Source organism: Halichoerus grypus, chromosome 11 (assembly GCF_964656455.1).
Source record: "Halichoerus grypus chromosome 11, mHalGry1.hap1.1, whole genome shotgun sequence".
Taxonomy (NCBI): Eukaryota; Metazoa; Chordata; class Mammalia; order Carnivora; family Phocidae; genus Halichoerus; species Halichoerus grypus.
In genome coordinates, this window is record NC_135722.1 from 39,506,001 (window position 1) to 39,529,205 (window position 23,205).

Consider the following 23,205-nt stretch of genomic DNA (forward strand, 5'->3'; position numbering starts at 1 on the left):
ACATCCCCAAGTCTGTGGCTCCTTGAGGTCGGGGAATGTATCTGATTCAGCATTGTGTCTGGCACTAAGTGCTAAGTGAATGAATGAATGATGAATAGTGTATAGGACACCAAGCCAGCATCACTGTTGCTGTTGGAGGCCGGCAGTGGGCTTTAGCTGGATCAGTGAGAGTTTGTCCTGGGCTACTCCAGAGGTAGGTTTGAAGAGCCAGGAAGCTGCTGTTGCTGGTTCAAGCTCTAAGCTGCCCCTTCCTGCACCCACACAGCCCCCCAACATTGACCAGTTTGTGGTTTAGAAGAAGAGGGATGAGAAGCTACTCAGAGTCAGCCCAGAGTTCTGGGGACAGTGCCTGGCTCCTGGGACTCAGCTTGGCTGTCCTTAAGACCCGGAGAGGGGCCAGACTCATTAATGAGAAGCTGCTCAGCAGCACCATTCTTGGAACCCCATCCAAAGTAACCTTCCTCCTCCCCCTCCACCTTAAATGGCTGGGGACAGTGAACCGACAGAACTGAGGGTTCAGCGCCACCTGCTGGCCACAGAGAAGACCTACTTGATCAGAAAATCAGGACCACTTGTCCCAGTCTTTCCACTAAGAGACCTCCTAGCCTTAAGGCTTAGGTTGGGGAGGAGCTAGAAAGTTCCAGGCATGGAGGGAGCTGCTAAACTCAACAGGGAAGGGAAGCCAAGCCACCATCTTTCTGAATTTCTAGTGAAACTGAATTTCTAGTCTGGAAAAACTAGCCCACTAGCCATACTGGAAAGCTGCCCAGGTCTGATGCCTATGAATTTGGCATCTCCAGCCAGTTACTGCAAGGCCCACATGTTACCCCTGAAGGTGGCCCTCTGGCCTTTCTGCTGGAGAGGACACACCCACCTTCTATAAGACCCACTTTCTCTGCCCAGGTGGCGTCCTTCCAGCTCTGTCCTAAACTTGAGATCCTCCCCAACATCCTTCCCTAGGGAGCTTGTGGTGAGGAGTCGAGTAGCCCCTGGCTCCCCATAGCTCTCTGGGCTCACCTCTGAGGTCTCCCCAGTTTCAGGTATCAGACACCCTATGTTGTATGAAGACACATATTCTGCATGTCAAAGTCATGTTGACCTGAGATCAGGGCAGGTCTAAAGCACAACAGATCTGTTCCAGCTTGAAAGGAGCTGGGAAAAGGCAGAGTGATGGGGTTAAAGTCAGAATTGGGTTCTAGAGGGGCGCCTGGGTGGCTCAGATGGTTAAGCGTCTGCCTTCAGCTCAGGTCATGATCCCAGGGTCCTGGGATCGAGCCCCGCATCGGGCTCCGTGCTCAGCGGGGAGCCTGCTTCTCCCCCTCCCTCTGCTTCTCCCCCTCCTCATGTTCTATCTCTGTGTCTCGAATGAATTAAAAAAAAAAAAAAATCTAAAAAGAATTGGGTTCTAGAGAGTGGATTTGTTGCACTAGAATCAAGATTACTGGCATCCTCTCTGCCATGTCCACCTGCCTGGGGCATTGTATATACCTTCATGGAAAGGGAAGAAGGTGCTACCTACACCCTCCCCTATTTCCACTCTGGGAAGGCCCCACTCTGGATTGATATGAAAGGTAGGCTACCTAGACTGGCCAGCTTGCGTACAAGGAGTGCAGACTTCTGCCTTTCCCTTGACCTTGTGTCCTTCTGGGCACTGATGCCAATGAGCGGAACAGGTGATTCAAAGTACTATGCAACTATGCAATTTATTTCCTTCACTGGGAGAAACAACGGCCCTCTTCAGCTCTCGTGAGTCACATGCCTCTACTTCATGAAACTATCATTTTTTGCGGCACAGTATGTCCCAAACTCCTCCTCCCCAGACCGTCGGCACTCAAGGTGAAATAAACAGACCAGGTAGCCCTGCCTCTGTCTATTCTTTACTTCATTTGATCAATTCCAGTTTTTCTCATGATGCCATCATTGTTGGGGAAGAGAAGTTACTCCCGAGAGAAGTAAATGCAATACAGTTCTGACTGAGACTTTCACTGGTTGTCAAATTCCTACTGCGTCCTTGATCTCCCATCCATCTTGGAAGTAGAATGAAAATCATCCTATAGTTCTACCTCTTTTGTGCCCCTTTTGGTCTCTGAAGGTCTGACCAGCATACTCATTTCTGAGCTTAGTTAACTCCTTAATGCGCTTTCTTTTTTCCACATCATAGATTCCTTTCCAATCAATAATGTCCATTCTATAATCCCCCACATTTTACATCTAATGTTTTACCTTCCTATAAAAAGATCCCATTTGTCATTTTCCCACCTAATTTTATTTTTCCCTTATATTACTTTATTACTCTATTATAATCTCTACAAAATTATTTTAATTTCTTTTAAAATCTCGACTGCCTTACTTCTTGTTCAAGGGGTGTCATTCTTTTTGAATCACTCTCTTTCAATGATTGTAGGTGGCTTTAAACTACTTCATTTGTTTCACAGTTCTTTTGCCCTGTTCTTCCTTCCAGATCTCCACTTTATGAGATTGTCTCCTCTAATATGATATATTCTTCAAATAGGCACCACCTGAACTGATGCTGCAATCCCCAGTGCTGCCACTAGAGGCCACTCTAAACCACCCTCAGGTGGGAGCTCGGCTATGGGGAGTCCTCTCTTTAAGCCAAGAGTCTTCCATGTTAGTTATGCCCATGAATGAGCTCACTGAGCCCCCCTCGCCGCTGAGTGTCCTAAAAACTGTTTTCAGGGTCATTACTTCAATTTTCAGTAGAGATGTGAACAGGGCTTCTCTGCCCCACAAAGATCCTGAAATACAAATGCACATCCCTTGATAACTAGTCAGAACCACACTGTATCTTACCCATGACTAACACCTGGCATGACACTCCCCACAGCCCTGTCAGCCTGTCCTGAATGAGGTGCCTGCACACAGGTCCACTTAGGAATAGCATCAGCCACCTTGGTTCAGTTACAGAAAATGAGGCAATGGTCAAACACACCAACAGGTCCTCCCCTAAGAACAGACAAGAACAGTATAGAGTGAGCCTCTCCTCTAGATCTAATGATCCAGCTCATCCTTCACACCCCAAGCCCACCCTGGATCTTTCTTGGTAGTATGGCATATTGATTAAAAATCCAAGCTCTACTCTTTACTAGCCATGAGACCCTAGACAAATCACTTATCTCCTCTCAAAGAATAACTCAGAGATATTAAGTTAAAAGTGCAGCTGCATTCTTTTATTCTTATATTAGCATGTATAGGTGGATCTCATTGAACTAAGAAGTAGAATTTGAAATGGAAACAGGCCACAGTCTAGAAACAGTGTTACTTTTGGGGGAGGAGTATAATTGACATACAGTACATCAGTTTCAGGTGTACAACATGATCCAGTAGTTGTATATATTGCAAAATATCACCAAAATAAGTCTAGTTAACATCTGTCACTATACATAGTTATAAAAATATTCTTTTCTTAAAAGTTTTTCTAAACTGTTTTAAGATTTACTCTTAGTAACTTTCAAATATGCATTACAGTACTATTAACTATAGGCACCATGGTGTATATTACATCCCCATAATTTATTTTATAACCAGAAGATTGTACCTTTTGACCACCTTCAGCCATTTCATCCACCCCACTCCACCCTTGGCACCCACCATTGTGCTCTCTGTTATCTATGAGCTTGGGTTTTTGTTTTTGTTTTTAGATTTCACATGTGAGATCATATGGTATTTGTCTTACTCTGTCTGATTTATTTCATTTAACATTATACCCTCAAGGTCCTCTGTGTTGGTGCAAATGACAGGTTTCATTCTTTTTTTAATGGATGAATAAAATTCTATTATATTCCATTATATATATATACATATATTTCATTATATATTTTCCTTATCACCCAGTCTCACATTTTCTTTATCCATCCATCAATGGACACTTGTTTCCATATCTTGGTTATTGTAAATAATACTTCAGTGAACATAGGGGTATCTATATCTTTTAGAGTTAGTGTTTTCATTTTCTTCAGGTAAATACCCAGAAGTCAAATTACTGGATCACATGGTATTCTATTTTTAATTTTTTGAGGAACTTCCATTCCGTTTTCCATAGTGGCTACTAGCAGTTTACATTCCCATCAATATAGTGCACTAGGGCTCCCTTTTCCCCACATCCTTGCCAACACCTGTTGCTTCCTGTCTTTTTGATACTAGCCATTCTGACAGGTGTGAGGTAATATCTCAGTGTGGTTTTGATTTCCCTGATGATGAGTGATGTTGAGCACCTTTTTCATGTGTCTTTTGGCCATCTGTATGTCTTCTTTGGAAAGTGTTGCTCTCTTTTTCTTGGATAAGCTGATTGGCAGGAGGCTATCAAGGAAGGCACCTTGAACAGTCTGCTCTTGAGCAAGCTATCTAAGCCACCAGGAAAAGTAATTTCAGTTACAGATGCATTCACTGAGAAACCTTGGTGTTTCTGCTGTTTCTGTGTAAGAACTTCCAATGTTCTTCTAGTGGTTCCCCCATCAGAATAAGCCATGAATGCATCATAATGAAAGCACCTCATTATAGTTCATTAGTCTCTCTTGTGTCAATTTGGGTGTTCCGAGAATAAGCTTTCAAGATGGAGAGTAAGGTATTTGTTTGATGTAGTACCTGTAAATGATAAAGGAGAGAGGCCACATGAGTATGTAGGCAAAGCCTTTAGACCGTGGTGCAGGTGTAAGTATCTGTAAAGGGAGGAAGAAGAGAGGACTGGGTAGCAAGAGCCCCAGACTACAGTGCAAGTCTGAGAAAGTCTCCGGGGAGCTACAAAGACTCCTGCATTTCTCAGCTCTTTTCTGGGGCTGCCCAGGGAAAGCATGGCACAGGCCTGAGTACTGCAGCAGGTCCCTGACAGGCCACAGCTGGAGCATGTTGGCTGAGTACGCTCCACAGCAGGCTCTCTCTAAGGGGTCTCAGCAGCACATCCCCATAGCAACCACACTTGCTAGTCAAAACTCAACTTCTTGAGGAGTTGTATCGGTTAGCTCTTGCTGTGTAAAATCGAGCGTAAAATACAGTGGCTTTGAAAAAAAAAAAAAGTATTTCTCATGCATTTGAGAGTTGGCTCTGTTGAGTGGGAGTTGTGGGCCATCATCTGAGCTAGGCTGGCCTCTACTAGCACAACTAGCTCTAATTTCCATGTCACTTGGCCCCCAACAGACTCACTGGGATGCATCCTCCTCTTACTAATATCAGAAGCACCAAAGAAAGCAAATGGAAATACACAAGGTCTCTTGAGGCCTAGATGTAGAACTGGCACTCTTTCACTTTGGCCTCATTCTACTGACCAAAGCAAGTCACAAGGTTGAGCCCAATGTTAAGGGGCAGCCCATCACTGGAGGACACTACAAAATTACAGGGCAAAGTACGTGGATGTGAGGAAGGGTAAAGGCTTGGAGCCAAAACTGCAAACCACCACAGAATCCAGGCTAAAGTCTCTTTTTCAATAAATATCACTGGCAAATGTGAGGTTATCATGATAGCACCTAGATTATCAAAAGCCAGAGGAAGGCAAGAAATAGAACATTCACAAGTATCACAAGAAACATTTGAAAACCACGTTATATCTAATTGGCTCACTGGCCTAGGTCCCATCAGAAGAATAAATCCCATGAATCAGCTAGCAAATTTTAGATGAACAAATAGCTTTTTTTCTTAATTAACCGATTATTGTACTTTTCCTAAGGCATTTACAATGAGATGTATTAGCTATTGCACAAATTCTGCCTTGGCAGGTCCATAAATAACTGAGGGCAATTTTATTATGTAGAACCATTTCAACCAACATGTTTACACTGGTCTCTTGGGCCTCTACAGTTTGAGTTGTTTTATTTGCTATTTGGGGCATAGTCAGGGATAAACATGTTAGAAAACATGTTTTAGTTTGGAAACACTTAGGGAGGGTTAGAAATCCCTGGTTAAACCAATGAAATCTGGTGATAAGTTACCCCATTGAGCTATTAACAAAATATGAGCACCTGGGAAAAGGAATTCTTACCTCTGAGGCACTGTTTCTATGTGTGAGAACAACAGTGCAGCCCATATATGGTTCAAAACCTGGTCTGAATCAAAAAGGTCAGGTTTGATACAGTGAAACTGGTATATTATGAAGAGGCAGAGGGGCTTTATGCTGTATCTCCCCAGAGTCATAAACCACCACATGGAGATCAGAAAAGAGAGTTCATCAATGGAACATCAGAAAAAGCCACACACACACACCAGGACGCCTGGGTGGCTCAGTTGGTTAGGTGTCTGCCTTCGGCTCAGGTCATGATCCCAGTGTCCTGGGATCAAGCCCCGCATCGGGCTCCTTGCTCAGCAGGGAGTCTGCTTCTTCCTCTCCACTCCCCCTGCTTGTGTTCTCTCTCTTTCTATCTCTATCTCTCTGTGTCAAATAAATTAAAAAACCTTTAAAAAAGAAAAAGCCACCCACCACAAACACACACCACACTTAGAATACCCCCATATCAATCCTAAGAACTCCTTAACAGCGTCCACTGGCAATAATCCCTGAACTCCCAAAACCAACTCCAAAACACAGGGCTAAACTTTGCTTTGGAGCCACTTACCTGTTTCCAAAAAATACATAAAATCAGTACAATTACTAAGATTATTCCAGCACAGAGAAAAACGTACTTCAGAGTACAAGCTGACTTCTGAGATCCTGCAGAGAGAAAGAAGAAAAGAACATTAAGAAGAAACCTCCTGGCCAGAGCCAGAGACCATACAACCACTGCTAGGATCTGTGGTTGTATGTCATTTTCTCTGTCCCTGTGACCATCCTGGCACCCTCCATTCCTATCACATACACCTCACCCATCAAACAGCGTGTTTAGCACTTACCAGAATACACCACAATATCAAACACCACATACCACACACGCATGCCATGCAACGTGTAAAGCTTCCAAACTACTACACCATCTTACTGCTATAGAGTGAACATGTGTGCCCCTCAAAATTCATATACTGAAATCCTAGTGCCCACTGTGATGGTATTAGGAGGTAGGGTTGGCAGAGGTGATTAAGTCAGGAGGGTGGAGGCCCTCGTGAATGGATTTTAGTGCCCTTATAATAGAGGCCCTAGAGCGATCCCTCATCCCTTCCACCATGTGAGCATACAATAAGAAGTCTGCAACCCAGAAGAGGGTCCTCACCCAACCATGCTGGCACAATGATCACAAACGTTTAGCCTCCGGAACTGTGAAAGATAAAGTTCTGTTGTTTTTAAGCCACCCAATCTGTGGCAAATTGTTATAGCAGCCTGAATGGACTAAAACATACATATAACGCAGACAAATCCCTCATACTATACACACAAAGCATATTTCAATTTCTTACTCCCCACACCCCACACATACTCCGTACCCATCTCTTCTCACACCACCCACACACATTCCTAGCCCTCACTTCCAAGAACAATTCTCCTCTCCTTCCAGGACCATCCTGGATACCCAGACCACATCCCCCAGGGCCTGTGGTCAGACCCTGCCTTTTTAAACCACTCTTAGCTCCAGGCAGGTGCATTAGACTAGCTGGGTCATACCCATCCAGGACCACAGCCATGACCATGGGAGCCCAGATATGAGCTCCATGAACCTCATCTTACCAGCAGGAGGGATTCTGTAGTGACCTGTAGATCCTGAGCTAAGCATCCCATGTCCCTGGGGAAAGTCCTGGGCATCTGCAAAATCACCCTACTATGGCGTCCCCATCTTGGGTACAACCCATAAGATAGAACAATGGATTCAGCCTCTACCAGCCAACAGTTTGCAGTGGACCTGGGGCCTGAGCAGAAGAGTTACTGGCAGGGCTGGGTCGCTGGTCCCTGACAGACTCTTATCTTCAGAGGACAGGGACAGGATCCTGTCCCCTCTCTCCTTGTAGCTAGCAAGCTTCACACTTCAAGCCATATAGACCACCCAGATCACTTAAACTGCCAAAAGTAGCCCTATTTCCATTTGAGGACTATTGTCACCACTCTCCACCAACTAGACCACCTGCCCTGGCTTACATACCTAGTCTGGACTGCTGACTCTGGGGCTGAGCTATGCCAGACCAAGCTTTCTATCTTCCCCACTGTCCCCTGTCTTCCCCGAGACTGCCTGGAAACCAAAGTTTTACATTACCCAACCTCAAGGTGAAGAGCAGGGGAAATGTTCAGGAGGCTGCTTACCTATCATAGTCAAGGTGAAGTTGAGCCTCTGGGAGGTAGGCAAGGATTTGTGCCATACCACACACTGGTAGGTGGTCATATTGTCTTCCAGAGAGGGCTTTAGCATCAAGAAGCTAGTGACATTAAACATGCCATCCTCATTTTTGGTGGTACAATTAGTGAAGACGCCCTCAGAAAACTCCACATACTGGGGATCCTTCTGGGTCCACTTTTTCCATGTTACAGTAATGTTCGTGGGGTAGAACCCACTTGCCATACACAAAATAAGTTGTTCTTCATTTTCTTTCACCATGGCTTGCTCCGGAAACAAGCTGCTGACTGGGTAAGCTGCCAAGAGAGAGAAGTCATGCTTCGAGGGTAGGTAGGAACTAATTTATTACCAGCCCAATGCAAGCCTTCAGGAAAGGTGAGCATACTGAATGGGATTCTGCTTAGGCTAAATATTCTACGTATGTTGGTTTCAGTGTCAGCTGATATGCTGTGGCCCCCTACTCTCACAGCAATTTTATAGAGCAGAGTTTCTTAAGCTACTCTGTATCATACATAGACACCTCTGAGAATCTGAGGGAAGCCTTGGAACACTGTTGTGGAGTAGAGTGTGGAGTAGAGACTACTAATGGCCAATTTCCATTCTTCAGTGACATATCCAAGTTAAAGCTACATCTCTCTACCTCCATGTAGCCATGTGAACTTAGGGTCTCATCGTTTAGAAGTAATCAGAAATGATGAGAGCAACTTCCAGGAAGTATCCTTAAATAACAAGGGTGTCTTGAAGAAAACGACTGTGCCCTACTCTCCTCTCCCCCTTCCTCTTTCCTGCAGAATGGCTGGAATAGCACTTGATGGCTAGAGATGGAGAAGCCACTTCTGAACATAAGATGGCAGCTACAGGTTGAGAACGGCAAAGTGATAAGATAAAAGGATCCTAGGTCCCCTATGGTCACAGAACTGCCATAGCTGCCTTGGGTTGGCTACATTTGTGTAAAAGACAATAAACTCCCTTTTTTAAAAGCCATCGTTGACTTCTGGTTTCCCTTCTGACATGTAAAGACCCTGGAAGTCATAACAAGAAAAAAGCTGAGCTGAACAAACTATAAATCAACAAGTTTTCTTAGATCCATGAGAGAAGTAAGGTGACAGGGCAAACCAGCACCCCAAAAACTAGAGAGACAGGCAGACTGAGAGAATCACAGCCAAGATAATGTCACCTTAAGCAGATGCCAGAGCCATAAACCAGTAGAAGCACTTAAGCAGTAACTCTTACAAATTGCTAAAGGATGAGCATGGACTAGCTTGACAGGAAGAAACTCCTAGGGGCCCAGTCTTATGGGGGTTACCACACTTTCACGGGTTTTACTGCCAGGAAACCCACACTGGTTCTCACAGTGAAGATTCAAGAAAAATCCCCTCCTATTTTCGGGGGAGAGGAAAAGTAACTAAAAATATACCCAGTGCATTAATCACAACAAAGGATGCTCAAGAGAAAAGACTTTGCCAGAGCCTTCTCCGACCTGGGTAAAGGATGATTAGCCAACTCTAGCCCCCTCTAGCCTTCCGGTCTCACCTATAAAAGCTTCTGAAGGTCACAGCCTCAGCCACAGGCTCAGGGGACTTCAAGAATGAGATTTAATGGTAAGACTGACTTCTTCCCCTCTGCAACCCTTTATCACCACAGCAACAGGGCTCCAGGGTGATAATAGTAGATGAAAACTGAGAGAGCTGCAAGGCACCAATTCTGTTTAAGAAAGAGGGAAACTCAAAGAAAACAGGTAGCCAGCAATGAGGACCTGCCTGTTCTGATGGGAACTCCTTACAAGGAGCCTCTTAAAAAACGTATCTTGTGTGGAAGACATGTAGATTATAAGAATGTACGGGTTTTGTCCCAGTTTATTTCTGCATTTACTGGATGCATTTATGGAAGGCACATAACAAGTCTTTGTGAGAAAAAACAGAAAGAAATCACAAAAGCAATTAAGAGAGCTCAGATAATGAGGTTTATGCCAGGTACATACAAGGATCCTGCGTATCTCAAAGACCCTGAAGTTTGTAACATCAAGTATCAGGAGTAAATTATATGTTTTATCATCAATAAACATATTTTACAATAAAAAAGGGGGGGAGATAAAAAGAAAAGAAGCAAAGAACAAGTACAGCAAATAGAATGGTACATACTAATCCAACTATATACATAATCGCTTTAAATGAATGGTCTAAACACATCAATTAAAAGACAGAGACCTGGGGCACCTGAGTGGTTCAGTCAGTTAAGCATGTGCCTTCGGCTCAGGTCATGACCCCAGGGTCCTGGGATCGAACCCCATATCGGGCTCCCTGCTCTGCAGCGCATCTGCTCCTCCCTCTCCTTCTGCCCCTCCCTTCCCCTCCACTTTGCTCATGCTCTCTCTCTCTCTCTCAAATAAATAAATAAATCTTAAAAAAAAAGGGTCAAAATACATAAGGAAAACCTGAAAGAACTTCAAGGAGAAACAGACAAATCCACAATTACAGTTGGAGATTTTAGACTCATCTTTCATTAACTGACAAAACAGCAGGCAGAAAAGCAGTAAGAAAACAGTTGAAAGGAACATCACCACCAATCAAATGGATCAAATAAATCAATAGGATACTTATCCAACAGCAGAATATACATTCTTCCCAAGCTCACATGGAACATTCACCAAGATAAATTGCATTCTAGCTCACAGAATACATCTTTAACATTTTTAAAGAATAGAAATCAGGCAGAATATGTTCTCAGACCACAATAGAGTTAAACCAGATATCAAAAAGCAGAAGGATGGCTGGAAAAATTCCAAATTTCTTAGGGTCAAAGAAGAAGTCTCAAGAGAAATTTTAAAATATTTTGAACTAAATGAAATTAGAATGAAAATAACACTTATGAAAATTTGTGGGTGTGACAAAAATGGTTAGAGGGGAATGTATAGCATTGAATACATATTTTAGAAAAGAGGAAAGATATAAAGTCAACTATCTTAATTAATAAGCTTCCGCCTTCAGAAGCTAGAGGAAGAAGAGCAATTTAAGCTTAAAACAAGCAGAAGAAAAGAAATAACAAAAATTAGAGCAGAAATCAATGAAGTTGAAATCAATGGAGAAAATCAATGAAACCAAAAACTGGTGCTTTGAAATGATTACTAAAATTGATAAGCTTCTAGGTAAATTAAGGAAAAAAGAGAGAAGATATGAATTACTAATATCATAAATGGAAGAGGGATCACTACTGATACTATGAACAAAAGAATAATAAAGGAATATTATGAGCACATTATACCCACATATTTGATAACTTAAATAAAATGGACCAATTCCTTAAAAGACACAAATTACCAAGATTCACACAAGAAAAATAAGATAATTTGAATAGGCCTACATCTATTAAAGAAACTGAATCAATAATTAGTAACCTTCAAAAAAAAGAAAGCACCAGGCCCAGATGGTTTCAATGGTGAATTCTACCATTAAAGTTAATTATGATACCAATTTTTTACAATTTCATCTAGCAACTAGAAGCAGAGGGAACACATCCTAACTCATTCTATGAGCCCAGTAATACACTAATATCAAAATCAGATAAAGGCATTACAAAAAAGGAAAACTACAGACCAATATATCTCATTACACTGAATGCAAAAATCCTCGACAAAATATTAGCAAATTGAATTCAACAATGTATAAAAATAATTATACACTACAACTGAATGGGACTTATTCCAGGTATTCAAGACTGGTTCATCATTCAAAAGTCAATTAATATAATCCAAGACATCAACAGACAACAGAAGAAAAATTATGTGAGCATATCAATTACATGGAAAAACCAATGGCAAAATCCAACACCCATTCATGTCAAACACTCTCAGCAAACCAGGAATAAGGGGAACTTTCTCAACTTGAAAAAGAACATCTACAAAAAACCTACAGCAAACATCATACTTAATGGTGAGAAACTAAGGACACGAACAAAGCAAGGATATCGCCTCTAACCAAGCCTATTCAATATCGTAATGGAAGTCCTAGCTAGTAAAATAGGACAAGAAAAGGAAATAAAATATACACAGGTTAAGAAGGAAAAATGAAACTGTCTTTGTTCTCAGACACATGATTTATATAGAAAACTTCCAAAGACTTGACCAAAAAATTTTTAAACCCTAGAACTAGTAAGTGATTACAACAGGCTACAAGACACAAGGTTAATATATAAACGTCAATTGCTTTCTAATATACCAGCAATAAACAATTGGAATTTCAAGTTAAAAACCCAATACCATTTACATTAGTGCCCCCTCTCCCCCACAAAGAAAAAAATACTTAGGTTTAAATCTAACAAAATAGGCACAGAATCTATATGAAGAAAGTTACAAAACTCTGATGAATGAAATCAAAGATCTAAATAAATGAAGAGATATTCTCTGTCTCCTATCTTCTCTGATAAGAAGAATCAATATTGTTAAGATGTCGATTCTTCCCACCTTGATCTATAGATTCAATGCAATCATAAGCCCAGTAAGTACTTTGTGGATATTGATGAACTAACTCTCAAGTTTATATGGACAGGCAAAAGGCCTAGAATAGCTAACACAATAGTGAAGAACAACAAAATTGGAGGACTGACACAACCTGACCTAAAGACTTACTATAAAGCTACAATAATCAAGACAACATAGTATTGGTGAAAGAAAAGACAAACAGACCAACAGAACAGAATAGAGAGCCCAAAATTGACCCACACAAATGTATTCAACTGATCTTTGACAAAGGAGCAAAGGCAATGCAATGCAGAAAAGGTAATTTTCAACAAATATGCTGGAACAATTGGACATTCATAGCATAAAGTTTGCACACAGAATCTAGACATACAACTTACACTTTTCACAAAAACTGACTCAAAATAGATCACAGACCTAAACATAAAACTATAAAATTTCTAGAAAGATAATGTAAGAGAAAATCTAGATGGCCTTGAGTTTGGTGATGAGCTTTTATTTTTTTCTTTTTTTAAACTTTTTTTTTTTTAAATAGGTTCCACGCCCAGCATGGAGCCCAGCATGGGGCTTGAACTCATGACCCTGAGATCAAGACCTGAGCAGAAATCAAGAGTTGGACACTAAACCGACTGAGCCATCCAGGTGCCCCACATGATGAGCTTTTAGATACAATGCCAAAAGCATGATCCATGAAAGAAAAAATTGGTGAACTGGACTTTACTGAAATTTAGAACTTTTGCTCTGCAAAACACACTGTTAAGAAAATGAAAAAACAGGCCATAGACTGGGAAAAAATATTTGCAAAACTCATATCTGATAAAGAACTTGTATCTAAAATATACAGAGGACTCAAAAAAATAAGATAAAATATACAGAAGACTCTTAAAACTCAACAATAGGAAAACAAAAAACCCAACAGAAAAATGGACAAATGATCTAAACAAATCTCTTTCAAAAGAAGACACACAGATGACCAAAAAAAGCAAATGGAAAGATCCTCAACATCATATGTCATTAGGGAATTGCAAATTAAAACAACAGATGAGATATCACTACATACCTATTAGAATAGTTAAAATATAAAAAATTAACAATACCAAATGTTGACAAGGATATAGAACAACAGGAACTCTCATTCATCGCTGGTAGTAATGCAAAATGATATAGTCACTCTGGAAGAACAGGCAGCTTCTTACAAGTTAAACACAGTCTTGGGGCGCCTGGGTGGCTCAGTTGTTAAGCATCTGCCTTCAGCTCAGGTCATGATCCCAGGTCCTGGGATGGAGTCCCACTCAGTGGGAAGCCTGCTTGTCCCTCTCCCACTCCCCCTGCTTGTGTTCTTGCTCTCCTATCTCTCTCTCTGTCAAATAAATAAATAGAATCTTTAAAGAAAAAAATAAACACAGTCTTAACATATGATCCAGCAATCACACTCCTAGGTATGTACCCAATTAAGACGAAAAATAATGTCTACACAAAATCTACACCTGAATGTTTATGGCAGCTTTATTCATAATTGCCAAAAACTGGAAGCAATCAAGATGTTTCTCTGTAGGTGAATGGATAAACAAACTAGGTACATCCATACGATGGAACATTACTCAGTGATAAAAAGAAATGAGCTATCAAGCCACCAAAAAAAGAGACACAGAGGAATCTTTTTTTTTTTTTAAGGTTTATTTATTTATTTTGAGAAAGAGAGAGAGAGAGAGAGCACATGGCAGTGGAGGGTAGGGGCAGAGGGAGAGGGAGAGAGAGAATCTCAAGCAGAATCCTAGCTGAATGTGGAGCCTGACGCAGGGCTCAATCTCAGGACCCTGAGATCATGACCTGAGCCAAAATGTCAGACACTTAACCAACTGAGCTACCCAGTTACCCCAGAGACACAAAGGAACCTTAAATGTACATTACTAAGTGAAGGAAGCCAGTCTGAAAAGGCTACATATTGGATGATTTCAATTCCAATTATATCACATTCTAGAAAAGGCAAAAACTATGGAGATAGCAAAAAGATTAGTGGTGCAAAGGGTCCAGGGGGAGGGGTGAATAGGTGAAGCAACAGCAGTAAAATTATTCTGTGATACTGTAATGGTAAATGTATGATATCATACACATGTCAAACTCACAGAACTGTAAACACAAAGAGTGAAACCTTAAGGAATGCAAAATTAAAAAAAAAAAACAAACCATTTAGGAGTTCAAGGAATCCCAAGAAAGAAAGAAGGTAGACTATAACAAACAAATCTAAGTGTACTACAAACATATGAAGCAACCTCACTGCAATGGACAGAGGAAGGGTGCTGACCTAAGAAATTTTTGAAATAAATGGAGTCTGTAAGAACAAAGGCAAAATGAGGGACGCCTCAGTGGCTCAGTCCGGTAAGCGTCTGCCTTCAGCTCAGGTCATGATTCCAGGGTCCTGGGATCGAGTCCCGCATCGGGCTCCTTGTTCAGCGGGGACCCTGCCTCTCCCTCTGCCTGCCGCTCCCCCTGCTTGTGCTCTCATTCTGACAAATAAATAAAATCTTAAAAAAAAAACAAAAAAGGCAAAATGAATTGTAACTGAATATTGTACTCTAGTTGACAAAGTTGTTTCTCATGGGGTTACAGGTTAACAATTCTGATATGATTCCAGATGTATACTGGAATTAAACAATTAAGTAAATAGATGGAGGATGGCAGGAGCCAGGTTTCTCATTGTTGGGAGTGTGGGGTTCACAGATAAGCAAAGGAAGGAGGCTAGAATGATTCAGACGGTAACAGATTAAAGTTAGGGGCATCATTAAGAACTCATATTTAATTTAATAGAGACACAGATGGTTATAAATAGAAATACTTACAGACATATGTATATACACAGATTACTATACATACACATTATTTCTTTGCTCTATCAGTTCAGAGGGCCTAGAAGCAATGATACCCCAGTGGCGACAAGCATATCTAGTGCCCAGATTTTGGTTTCTAATCTCATTTTCCAATAAAAAGAACCAGGGAGAATTCCTTGAGTAATTGGCTGATTCTGGGAATGGGACAAGAAATGCACAAGATGATCCCGGAGCATCTTGTAGTGCCAGAAATAAGGAAGTGCCTAAAGCAGAACAAAACCCCACAATGATGAGGGTATGTCAAAGAGACACAAGAGTCAAATGAAAATACTCCCAATGGCTAAAGCTAAAAGAATTTGAGCAAGAAATAAAGTAGTGTTAAATTATAACCCAAAGTATAAAATAAATATCCTGAGTCTACCCTGATATAAATAAATGATTGAATAGGTTAATAAGTGGGGGAGAAGAGATAAATCTCAGGTGTGGAAGAATTCCAAATAAATTATGTAGCTACTCTACCCTAAAAGGAGGGGGAGCACGATTCCCCACAACTTAAATGTGGGCAACACAGAGTGACTTCCTTTCAAAGAGTATAGCATGACAAGGAGGTGGAGAAGAGTAACTTTCTGGTGGAGAAACCAGGCAAATACCACGTAAGCTAAATGATTAAGGTCAACACCAATAGTCATAAATCGTTCAATTAGATGGGATGGGATGAAAATCGCACTTTACCTCTGTGATCTTCCTCCCCCAAAACCATAACTCCAGCGAATTATGAGAATAACAGCAGAGAAATGCCAATAGAGTGGCATCCTATGAGGTACCTGACCACCACTCCTCAGAAGGTCAAAGTTGTCAAAAACAAGGAAAGTCTGAGAAATTGTCAGAGTCAAGAGGAGCCTAAGGACACATGACAACTAAATGCAACTAATCTGGATGGGATCTTGGAACAGAAAAAGGACATTAGATTTTTAAAAACTAAGGAAATCTGAATAAATTATGAACTTTAATACTAATTGTCAATATTGGTTCATTATTTATAACAAATATACCATACTAATGTAAGATGTTAATAATAGAAGAAGTCGTGTGCAGAGATGAGAGTAATACGAAAACTCTGTACTGTCTTTACAATTTTTCTGTAAATCCAAAACTATTCTGGGATGCCTGGGTGGCTCAGTCAGTTAAGCGTCTGCCTTTGGCTCAGGTCATGATCTGGGGTCCTGGGATCTAGTCCCGCATCAGGCTCCCTGCTCAGAGGGGAGCCTGCTTCTCCTTCTCCCTCTGCCCCTGCTTATGCTCTCTCTCTCTGACAAATAAATACATAAAATCTTAAAAAGAAAAAATAAAACTATTCTAAAAAGCTAAAACCTGTTAATTTTTTAAAAATACTTTTATTTTGGGGTGCCTGGGTGGCTCAGTTGGTTAAGCATCCGACTCGATTTTAGCTCAGGTCATGATCTCAGAGTCCTGAGTTTGAGCCCCATATTAGGCTTCATGCTAAGCAGGGAGTCTGCTTGAGATTCTCTCTCTCCCTCTGCCCCTCCTCTCCACCCCATGCACACGTGTGTTCTCTCTCTCTCAAATAAATAAATAAATAAATCTAATAAAATAAAATACTTTTATCTTAAGCTTTCTGTCAGTTGCAGAGGAAATTAATCCTAACTTAACATCCCCATCACCCAAATTAATATGTACAAAATATTAAAAGTCCTAAGTACAATTTGGGGGAGCTCATAGACACTGTCCCTTTTTTTATAGGCTGAATTGTGGCCTCTTAAAATTCACATGCTGAACTCCAAACCACTGTCCCGCAGAATGCGACTATGTTTGGAAATAGGGTCTTTATTGAGGTAATTCAGTTAAAATAGGGACATTAGGTTGGGCCCTTATCTAATAGGACTGATCTCCTTATAAGAAGAAAAGAGTAGGACACACGTGCACAGAGGGAAGAATATGTGAAGACACAGCAGGGAAGATGGCCATCTACAAGCCAAGCAAAAAGGCCTCAGAAAAAGACAACCCTACTTGGTACCTTGATCTCAGACTGCCAGACTGCAGAATTGTGAGAAAACAAATTTCTGTTATTTAAGCAACCCAGTGGTATTTTGTTATGGCAACTCTAGCAAACGAATACACCCCCCAAAGCTCACCTACATTATTATTAGACCAATCATAATAAAGAAAAGTAGAGCTCAAAGAGGTGTTCAGAGCATAGTGTTGCTGTTGTTGCAAGTCTTCACTGGGCACGCACCTCACAACAGTACCCAGCTGGGCATTTTCATACATTATTTTATGTAATCCTCAGAATATTACAAGACAGGTATGATTTATCAACCCATTTTGTACAGGGGAAAATTCAGACCCCAAAAATGTTAAATGGCTGGTCCAATCACCCAGTTTGGAAGCAGCAAAGCTAAAACAGGATTCAGATCTATGGAACCAGAGCCCAGCATCTCTCTCCTTTCCCAGCTACCTTTCAGAGACACCTCTTCAGTGAACATGCACCATCCACACACTAAGTGAATTATATCATAATTAATATAGCTATCTTTCACTGAGCACTTACAATGGGCCAAGCACTATGCTGTGTTACCTGCATTTTTCATAAGACTCTTCCCCACAATAAACCTCCTAGGTAGGTATTATTACATTTGTTCAGAGGGAGGTTCTATGTGATTAAGAACTTGCCCAAAGTTGTCCAGCTGTCCATGGAAGCCCAGGACTCAAACCCATGTCTATCTGACTCACTGGCCCATGCTCCAAGCCTCTGCTCCATTGGCCCACAGCTCCACCTCAAGCCTCAGCACCACGGCAACCCCAGGGCCCTGCCCCCAGGCACTCACCCACAACCTCCAGCTGGACTGTTCCCACTGCTTTGTGAGGGGTGATCACCACCTCACATCGGTACTCTCCTGCTTCCCGTAGCTGGACCCTTGGCAGCTGCAGTGAGGCATCCCCCCTTTTCAGCCTCCGTAGAGACACGGAAGCTCCAGGTCGGACTGTCATTTGGTGGTCTCCAAAAAACTCAAACAGTTTAACTTCTGTTGCAGACACTTGATGCTTCCAAAACCAGGTGATACCCATAATTGTGATGTCCAGGTGGTGGTAACCCTGGACTTTGCAGATAATAGTGGCATTGTCATTCAGAAGCACCGTCTGAGTCTCCCCTGCCATCTCCACTTGCAGAAAACCTGTGGCAATAAGAGAAGTCAGTTATGGGAGACCCTTGGAAAAAACAGAGGCATGGTACTCTCAAAAGCTGCCACATAATTAGAAACAAATTCCTTTTTTTGTCGGGGAGGGGGTGTCTCAGGTACAGAGAGGCTCCTTAGTTCATGTCCCCACATTAATCCACATAACATCCTTCAACCTTATTCTTCTTTTTTCAAGATTGTGTTTAGGGCACCTGGGTGGCTCAGTTGGTTAAGCGACTGCCTTCGGATCAGGTCATGATCCTGGAGTCCCTGGATGAGTCCCGCATCGGGCTCCCTGCTTGGCAGGGAGTCTGCTTCGCCCTCTGACCCTCCCCCCTCTCATGTGGTTTCTCTTTCTCTCTCTCTCAAATAAATAAATAAAATCTTAAAAAAAAAAAAAAAAGATTGTGTTTAATATTCTGTGTCCCTTGCAATTTCATAGGAATTCTAGAATCAATTTATCAATTTCTATAAAAAGTCTGCTGAGATTCTAATAGGAATCACACTGAATCTGAAAATCAATTTGGGGAGTACTGTCATCTTAACAATGTTGTCTTCTAATCCATGAATCTGTTTTGGGGATATGCTATGGACTGAATGTTTGTGTCCCTCCAAAATTCTATGTTGAGGCCTAATGCTCAGTGTGATGGTATTTGGAAGTAGGGCCTTGGGGAGGTAATTAGGTCATGAGGGTGAAGCCCTCAAGAATGGGATTAATGTCCTTGTCAGAGACATGAAAGAGATCTCTCAGCACCAGAGGATACAGTAAGAAGGTATTCCTCCACAAGCCAGGAAGAGGCCCCTCTCCAGGAACCAAATCAGTCAGCACCAGATCCTGGGACTTCCCAGCCTCCAGAACTGTGAGAAATAAATCTCTGTTGTTTAAGCCACTCAGTCTAAGGTATTTGTTAGGGTGGCCTAAAAAGACTTAAGACAGGGTGTTTTTCCATTTCACTTATTTAGATCCTCTTAAATTTTTTTCAACCTCGAATATGCTCACTGTTCTGATTTTGTAATAATCAGAGCAAGCTAAACATTCGCTATATTAAGACCATGCATGTGTCCCCAGACAGTTCTTTTCCTTGGTCTGCTTTTATCAGTGCTGGTGATAGACCAAGTCTGATTTATATGATGCATCTTATGTGAGAAATGTCCGTGACTCTAGGTATCTGATTGTCTTTGAGAAATGACAGCAAGACTAGTGTAATAACTTTTGAAGATAACCATTGCTAATTTGATGATTACCAGTTGCTATTAAAGGAACTATAAAACTAAAAAAAAAAGCTTTATAGTTTTCAGAATAAAAATGTTACGCTTCTTTTGTTAAACTTATTCCTAAGTATTTTATTCTTTCTGATGGCTTCATAAATAGAATTGTTTTCTTAATTTTATTTCTGGATTGCTCATTGCAAGTGTATAGAAATACTATTTATTCTTTTTTATTTCCATCTCCCTCCCCCAACAGGCAACCATTCTAAGATGTTTAATGCTTCCATTTTTGTTCTTTAAAACTGCCTTGTTTTGTGGGACACCTGGGTGGCTCAGGTCATGATCCCAGGGTCCTAGGATCGAGTCCTGCCTCAGGCTCCTTGCTCAGCGGGGAGCCTGCTTCTCCCTCTGCCTGCCACTCCCCCTGCTTGTGCTCTCTCTCTCTGACAAATAAATAAGTAAAATCTTAAAAAAAAAAAAAAACGTGACTCCTTCAATAGGGTCTTTCTTTAAAAAAACAAAACAAAAACAAAAACAAAAAAAAACCCTGCCCTTTTTGTTTCTCAAACTTATGAAAATGGTATGGAGTTACACGTTACTGTTTCCGTTCTTGGCACTGTTTCAAAGCCTCTCTCATTGATATGTATGTGTACAGCTAGTCCATTGGTTGAAGTTAATGACGACTTCTTCATATGCAAATCCACATTCGGTTCATCCACAGCCCCAGTGCTGGACACCCCGAGGGTCTCCTAAATGCCCACATCCCCACCCATCCAGCCACGACCACTGGCACAGCCCGGCTTATTCTGTCCAGTCTATTAAGTGTGAAGTGTTATCTTACTGTTTTAACTTCTGTGATTAGTAGTGAGTTTAAACATGTCTTCATGTGCCTTCCTTTGGTTTCCTGTTCGATAATTAGAAACATCAGTGTCCCCCCCCCTCCCCTCGCCCCCCAAAAAAAGTAAAAGAGAAAGTCTGAATGTCACCATAAGGGTAAAACAACTCCCCTCACACTCTCTTCGGCAAAGCTTCAGTAAAGTGAAATATTCCCCTTCACTAGCACGCGGGGGGGGATGTTCCTTACTTCCACTCCTCCCCACCCACCCACCCATACCTAGCTTTTCTTCTCAGTTCCAGCATCCAAAGGGATGCAAAAGCGGCTACAGAGTATTCAGGGCACCGAATCAAAGGAGGCACCTAGTCTAGGCTGCTACAAGCGCCGACTCGGTGCACCGTAGCCGGCACTAAAAATTCAATGAGTAAACGAAGCCGCCTGTCCCAGACGAGAGCCCCGGGCGGCCGCGGACCTCAGGTGGGGCTCCGCGGCAGCGGCCCCGTGGAGGAGCAGCTGCGCAACCGGCCCTCCCGCTCTGCCTCCGCGGCCTCGCGCCCCCGCCCCCACCCGCTCCTCCGGCGCCGCGGGCCTACCTGCGCTGGGTAGCCAGCACCACAGGACCAGAAGCTGAGGCCCAGACAGCAGCAGGAGCAGCCGCAAGTGCGCCATGCCTCCGGTCCGCGGGCCTGGCCGAGCCCGGGCCAGTGTCCGAAGCCGCCGGCGGCCGCGCGCGCGCGACCCGATGCAACTAGCTGCCGCTGTGACACGGACGGAACTGCCGCGCGACGCACTGAGTCCGTGTGGAGACGCAGGGGATTTAACCTGAGCCGCAAAGCGGTCTTCCGGGCCTTTGGGTCCCCTCTGGTAGTCGGCGGAGTGAGCTGGGATGAGTCCCCTCACACTCCTCTGACCCGGGTTAGGTGCCGCGCGCCGGAGGACCCGCAGGAGGTTCCGGCCGGGGGGAGAGAGGCGGGGCTGGCAAAGGCCGAGCACCGAGCCCGCCTTCCAGAGGTGGGGCGGGGCCTTGGGCCCAGGTCACTCTGTAAACTGAGGCCGGCAGCCGGCAGCGGGTTTACCCCGGGAGCCGCTCCCAACGAAGCGGCGCGGTGGGTGGTGGCTCTGCTAGAGCTGGGCGCCGAGCGCGGCCACTGCTCTCACCGTACGGCACGTGGCTCCGTCAGCCGAACTGCCCATTCTGGACTTTTGCTTAGGTCACGATCTCAGCGTGGTGACATCAGCCCCCCAAGGCTCCCTGCTGAGCGGGGAGTCCGAGAGTCTTTACGTCTCCCTCTGCCCCTCCCCTCATCCTGAGCTGACGCCATGCTCTCTCTTAAAAACAACCAACCAGGGGCGCCTGGGTGGCTCAGTTGGTTAAGCGACTGCCTTCGGCTCAGGTCATGATCCTGGAGACCCAGGATCGAGTCCCGCATCGGGCTCCCTGCTCGGCAGCTTCTCCCTCTGACCCTCCTCCCTCTCATGCTCTCTGTCTCTCGTTCTCTCTCTCTCAAATAAATAAATAAAATCTTTTAAAAAAATAAAAATAAAAATAAAACCAACCAACCAACCAACCAAAAACTATATATAGGGCACCTGGGTGGCTCAGGCCGTTAAATGTCTGCCTTCGGCTCAGGTCATGATCCTGGGGTCCTGGGATCGAGCCCCTATGGGGCTCCCTGGTCCGCGGGGAGCCTGCTTCTCCCTACCCCTGCATGCCGCTCCCCCTGCTTGTGCTTTCTCTCTGACAAATAAAATCTTAAAAAACAAAACAAGGGGAAAAAAAGTCTATATATATAGATATATATAGCCATATATATCTATATAGATATCTTTATGTATCTTTAAAGATATATGGAGACATATATATAGATATATAGAGATATCTTTAAAGTAAGTTTACATTCTGAAACTGAAAGCGCATCTGTATCTCCAGAACGCTTTAGTCAAACATCAAAAGGCAGCCCTTAATTTCCCTTATTAATCAGAAAGTGGCTTCTGACCTCCTCCCGCAAAACCTAAAATGTTCATTCAGTGATGGTTACCTTTTACCACTTCCAGACCAGTTTTTTTTTTTTTTAAGATTTTATTTATTTGGCAGAGAGAGAGACAGTGAGAGAGGGAACACAAGCAGGGGGAGCAGGAGAGGGAGAAGCAGGCTTCCCACTGAGCAGGAAGCCCGATGCGGGGCTCGATCCCAGGACCCTGGGACCACGACCTGAGCAGAAGGCAGATGCTTAACGACTGAGCCACCCAGGAGCCCCTCCAGACCAGTTTTTAAATCAGTTTTAACTACGAAGTTCAGAACACAAGTAGCAATGCTATTATAATAAATGCACATACTTCTTGCCCCAGCATCTTGCATTCCAGTAGTCCTGCTGATCCTACTTAATTTTTTCCTCACATCATTAAAAACAATGTATGTAATCTATAGAAAACCACAGGCAGACCTGGACTCAAGACCCAAGTT

The 23,205-nt window shown here is 42.8% G+C and overlaps 1 protein-coding gene and 1 non-coding gene across 4 annotated transcripts; one reads left to right on the plus strand and one right to left on the minus strand.

The window, feature by feature from the left end:
* Positions 1-3,166: 3,166 nt before the first annotated feature.
* NCR3LG1 (natural killer cell cytotoxicity receptor 3 ligand 1) lies at positions 3,167-22,000 on the minus strand. Of its 3 annotated transcripts, XR_004924793.2 has the most exons (6): positions 21,335-22,000; positions 18,347-18,694; positions 8,168-8,494; positions 7,149-7,192; positions 6,561-6,655; positions 4,583-4,602 (listed from the first exon to the last, which is right to left on the minus strand). XR_004924793.2 is itself a non-coding variant. In XM_036116353.2 (5 exons), exons 1-5 carry the CDS (start codon positions 21,408-21,410, stop codon positions 4,566-4,568), a joined length of 816 nt encoding a protein of 271 aa, XP_035972246.2. In that variant the 5' UTR covers positions 21,411-22,000; the 3' UTR covers positions 3,167-4,565. The 3 variants fall into 3 exon arrangements, 2 of the variants coding, with proteins under 2 accessions (XP_035972246.2, XP_035972245.2); XM_036116353.2 differs by lacking the exon at positions 7,149-7,192 and having other exon boundaries at positions 3,167-4,602; positions 6,628-6,655; XM_036116352.2 differs by lacking the exon at positions 7,149-7,192 and having other exon boundaries at positions 3,167-4,602; positions 21,335-21,998.
* Positions 19,682-19,811, plus strand: LOC118550914 (small nucleolar RNA SNORA72). The gene has a single exon (XR_004924795.1). It is a non-coding gene; the product is annotated as a small nucleolar RNA SNORA72 (small nucleolar RNA).
* Positions 22,001-23,205: the final 1,205 nt, after the last annotated feature.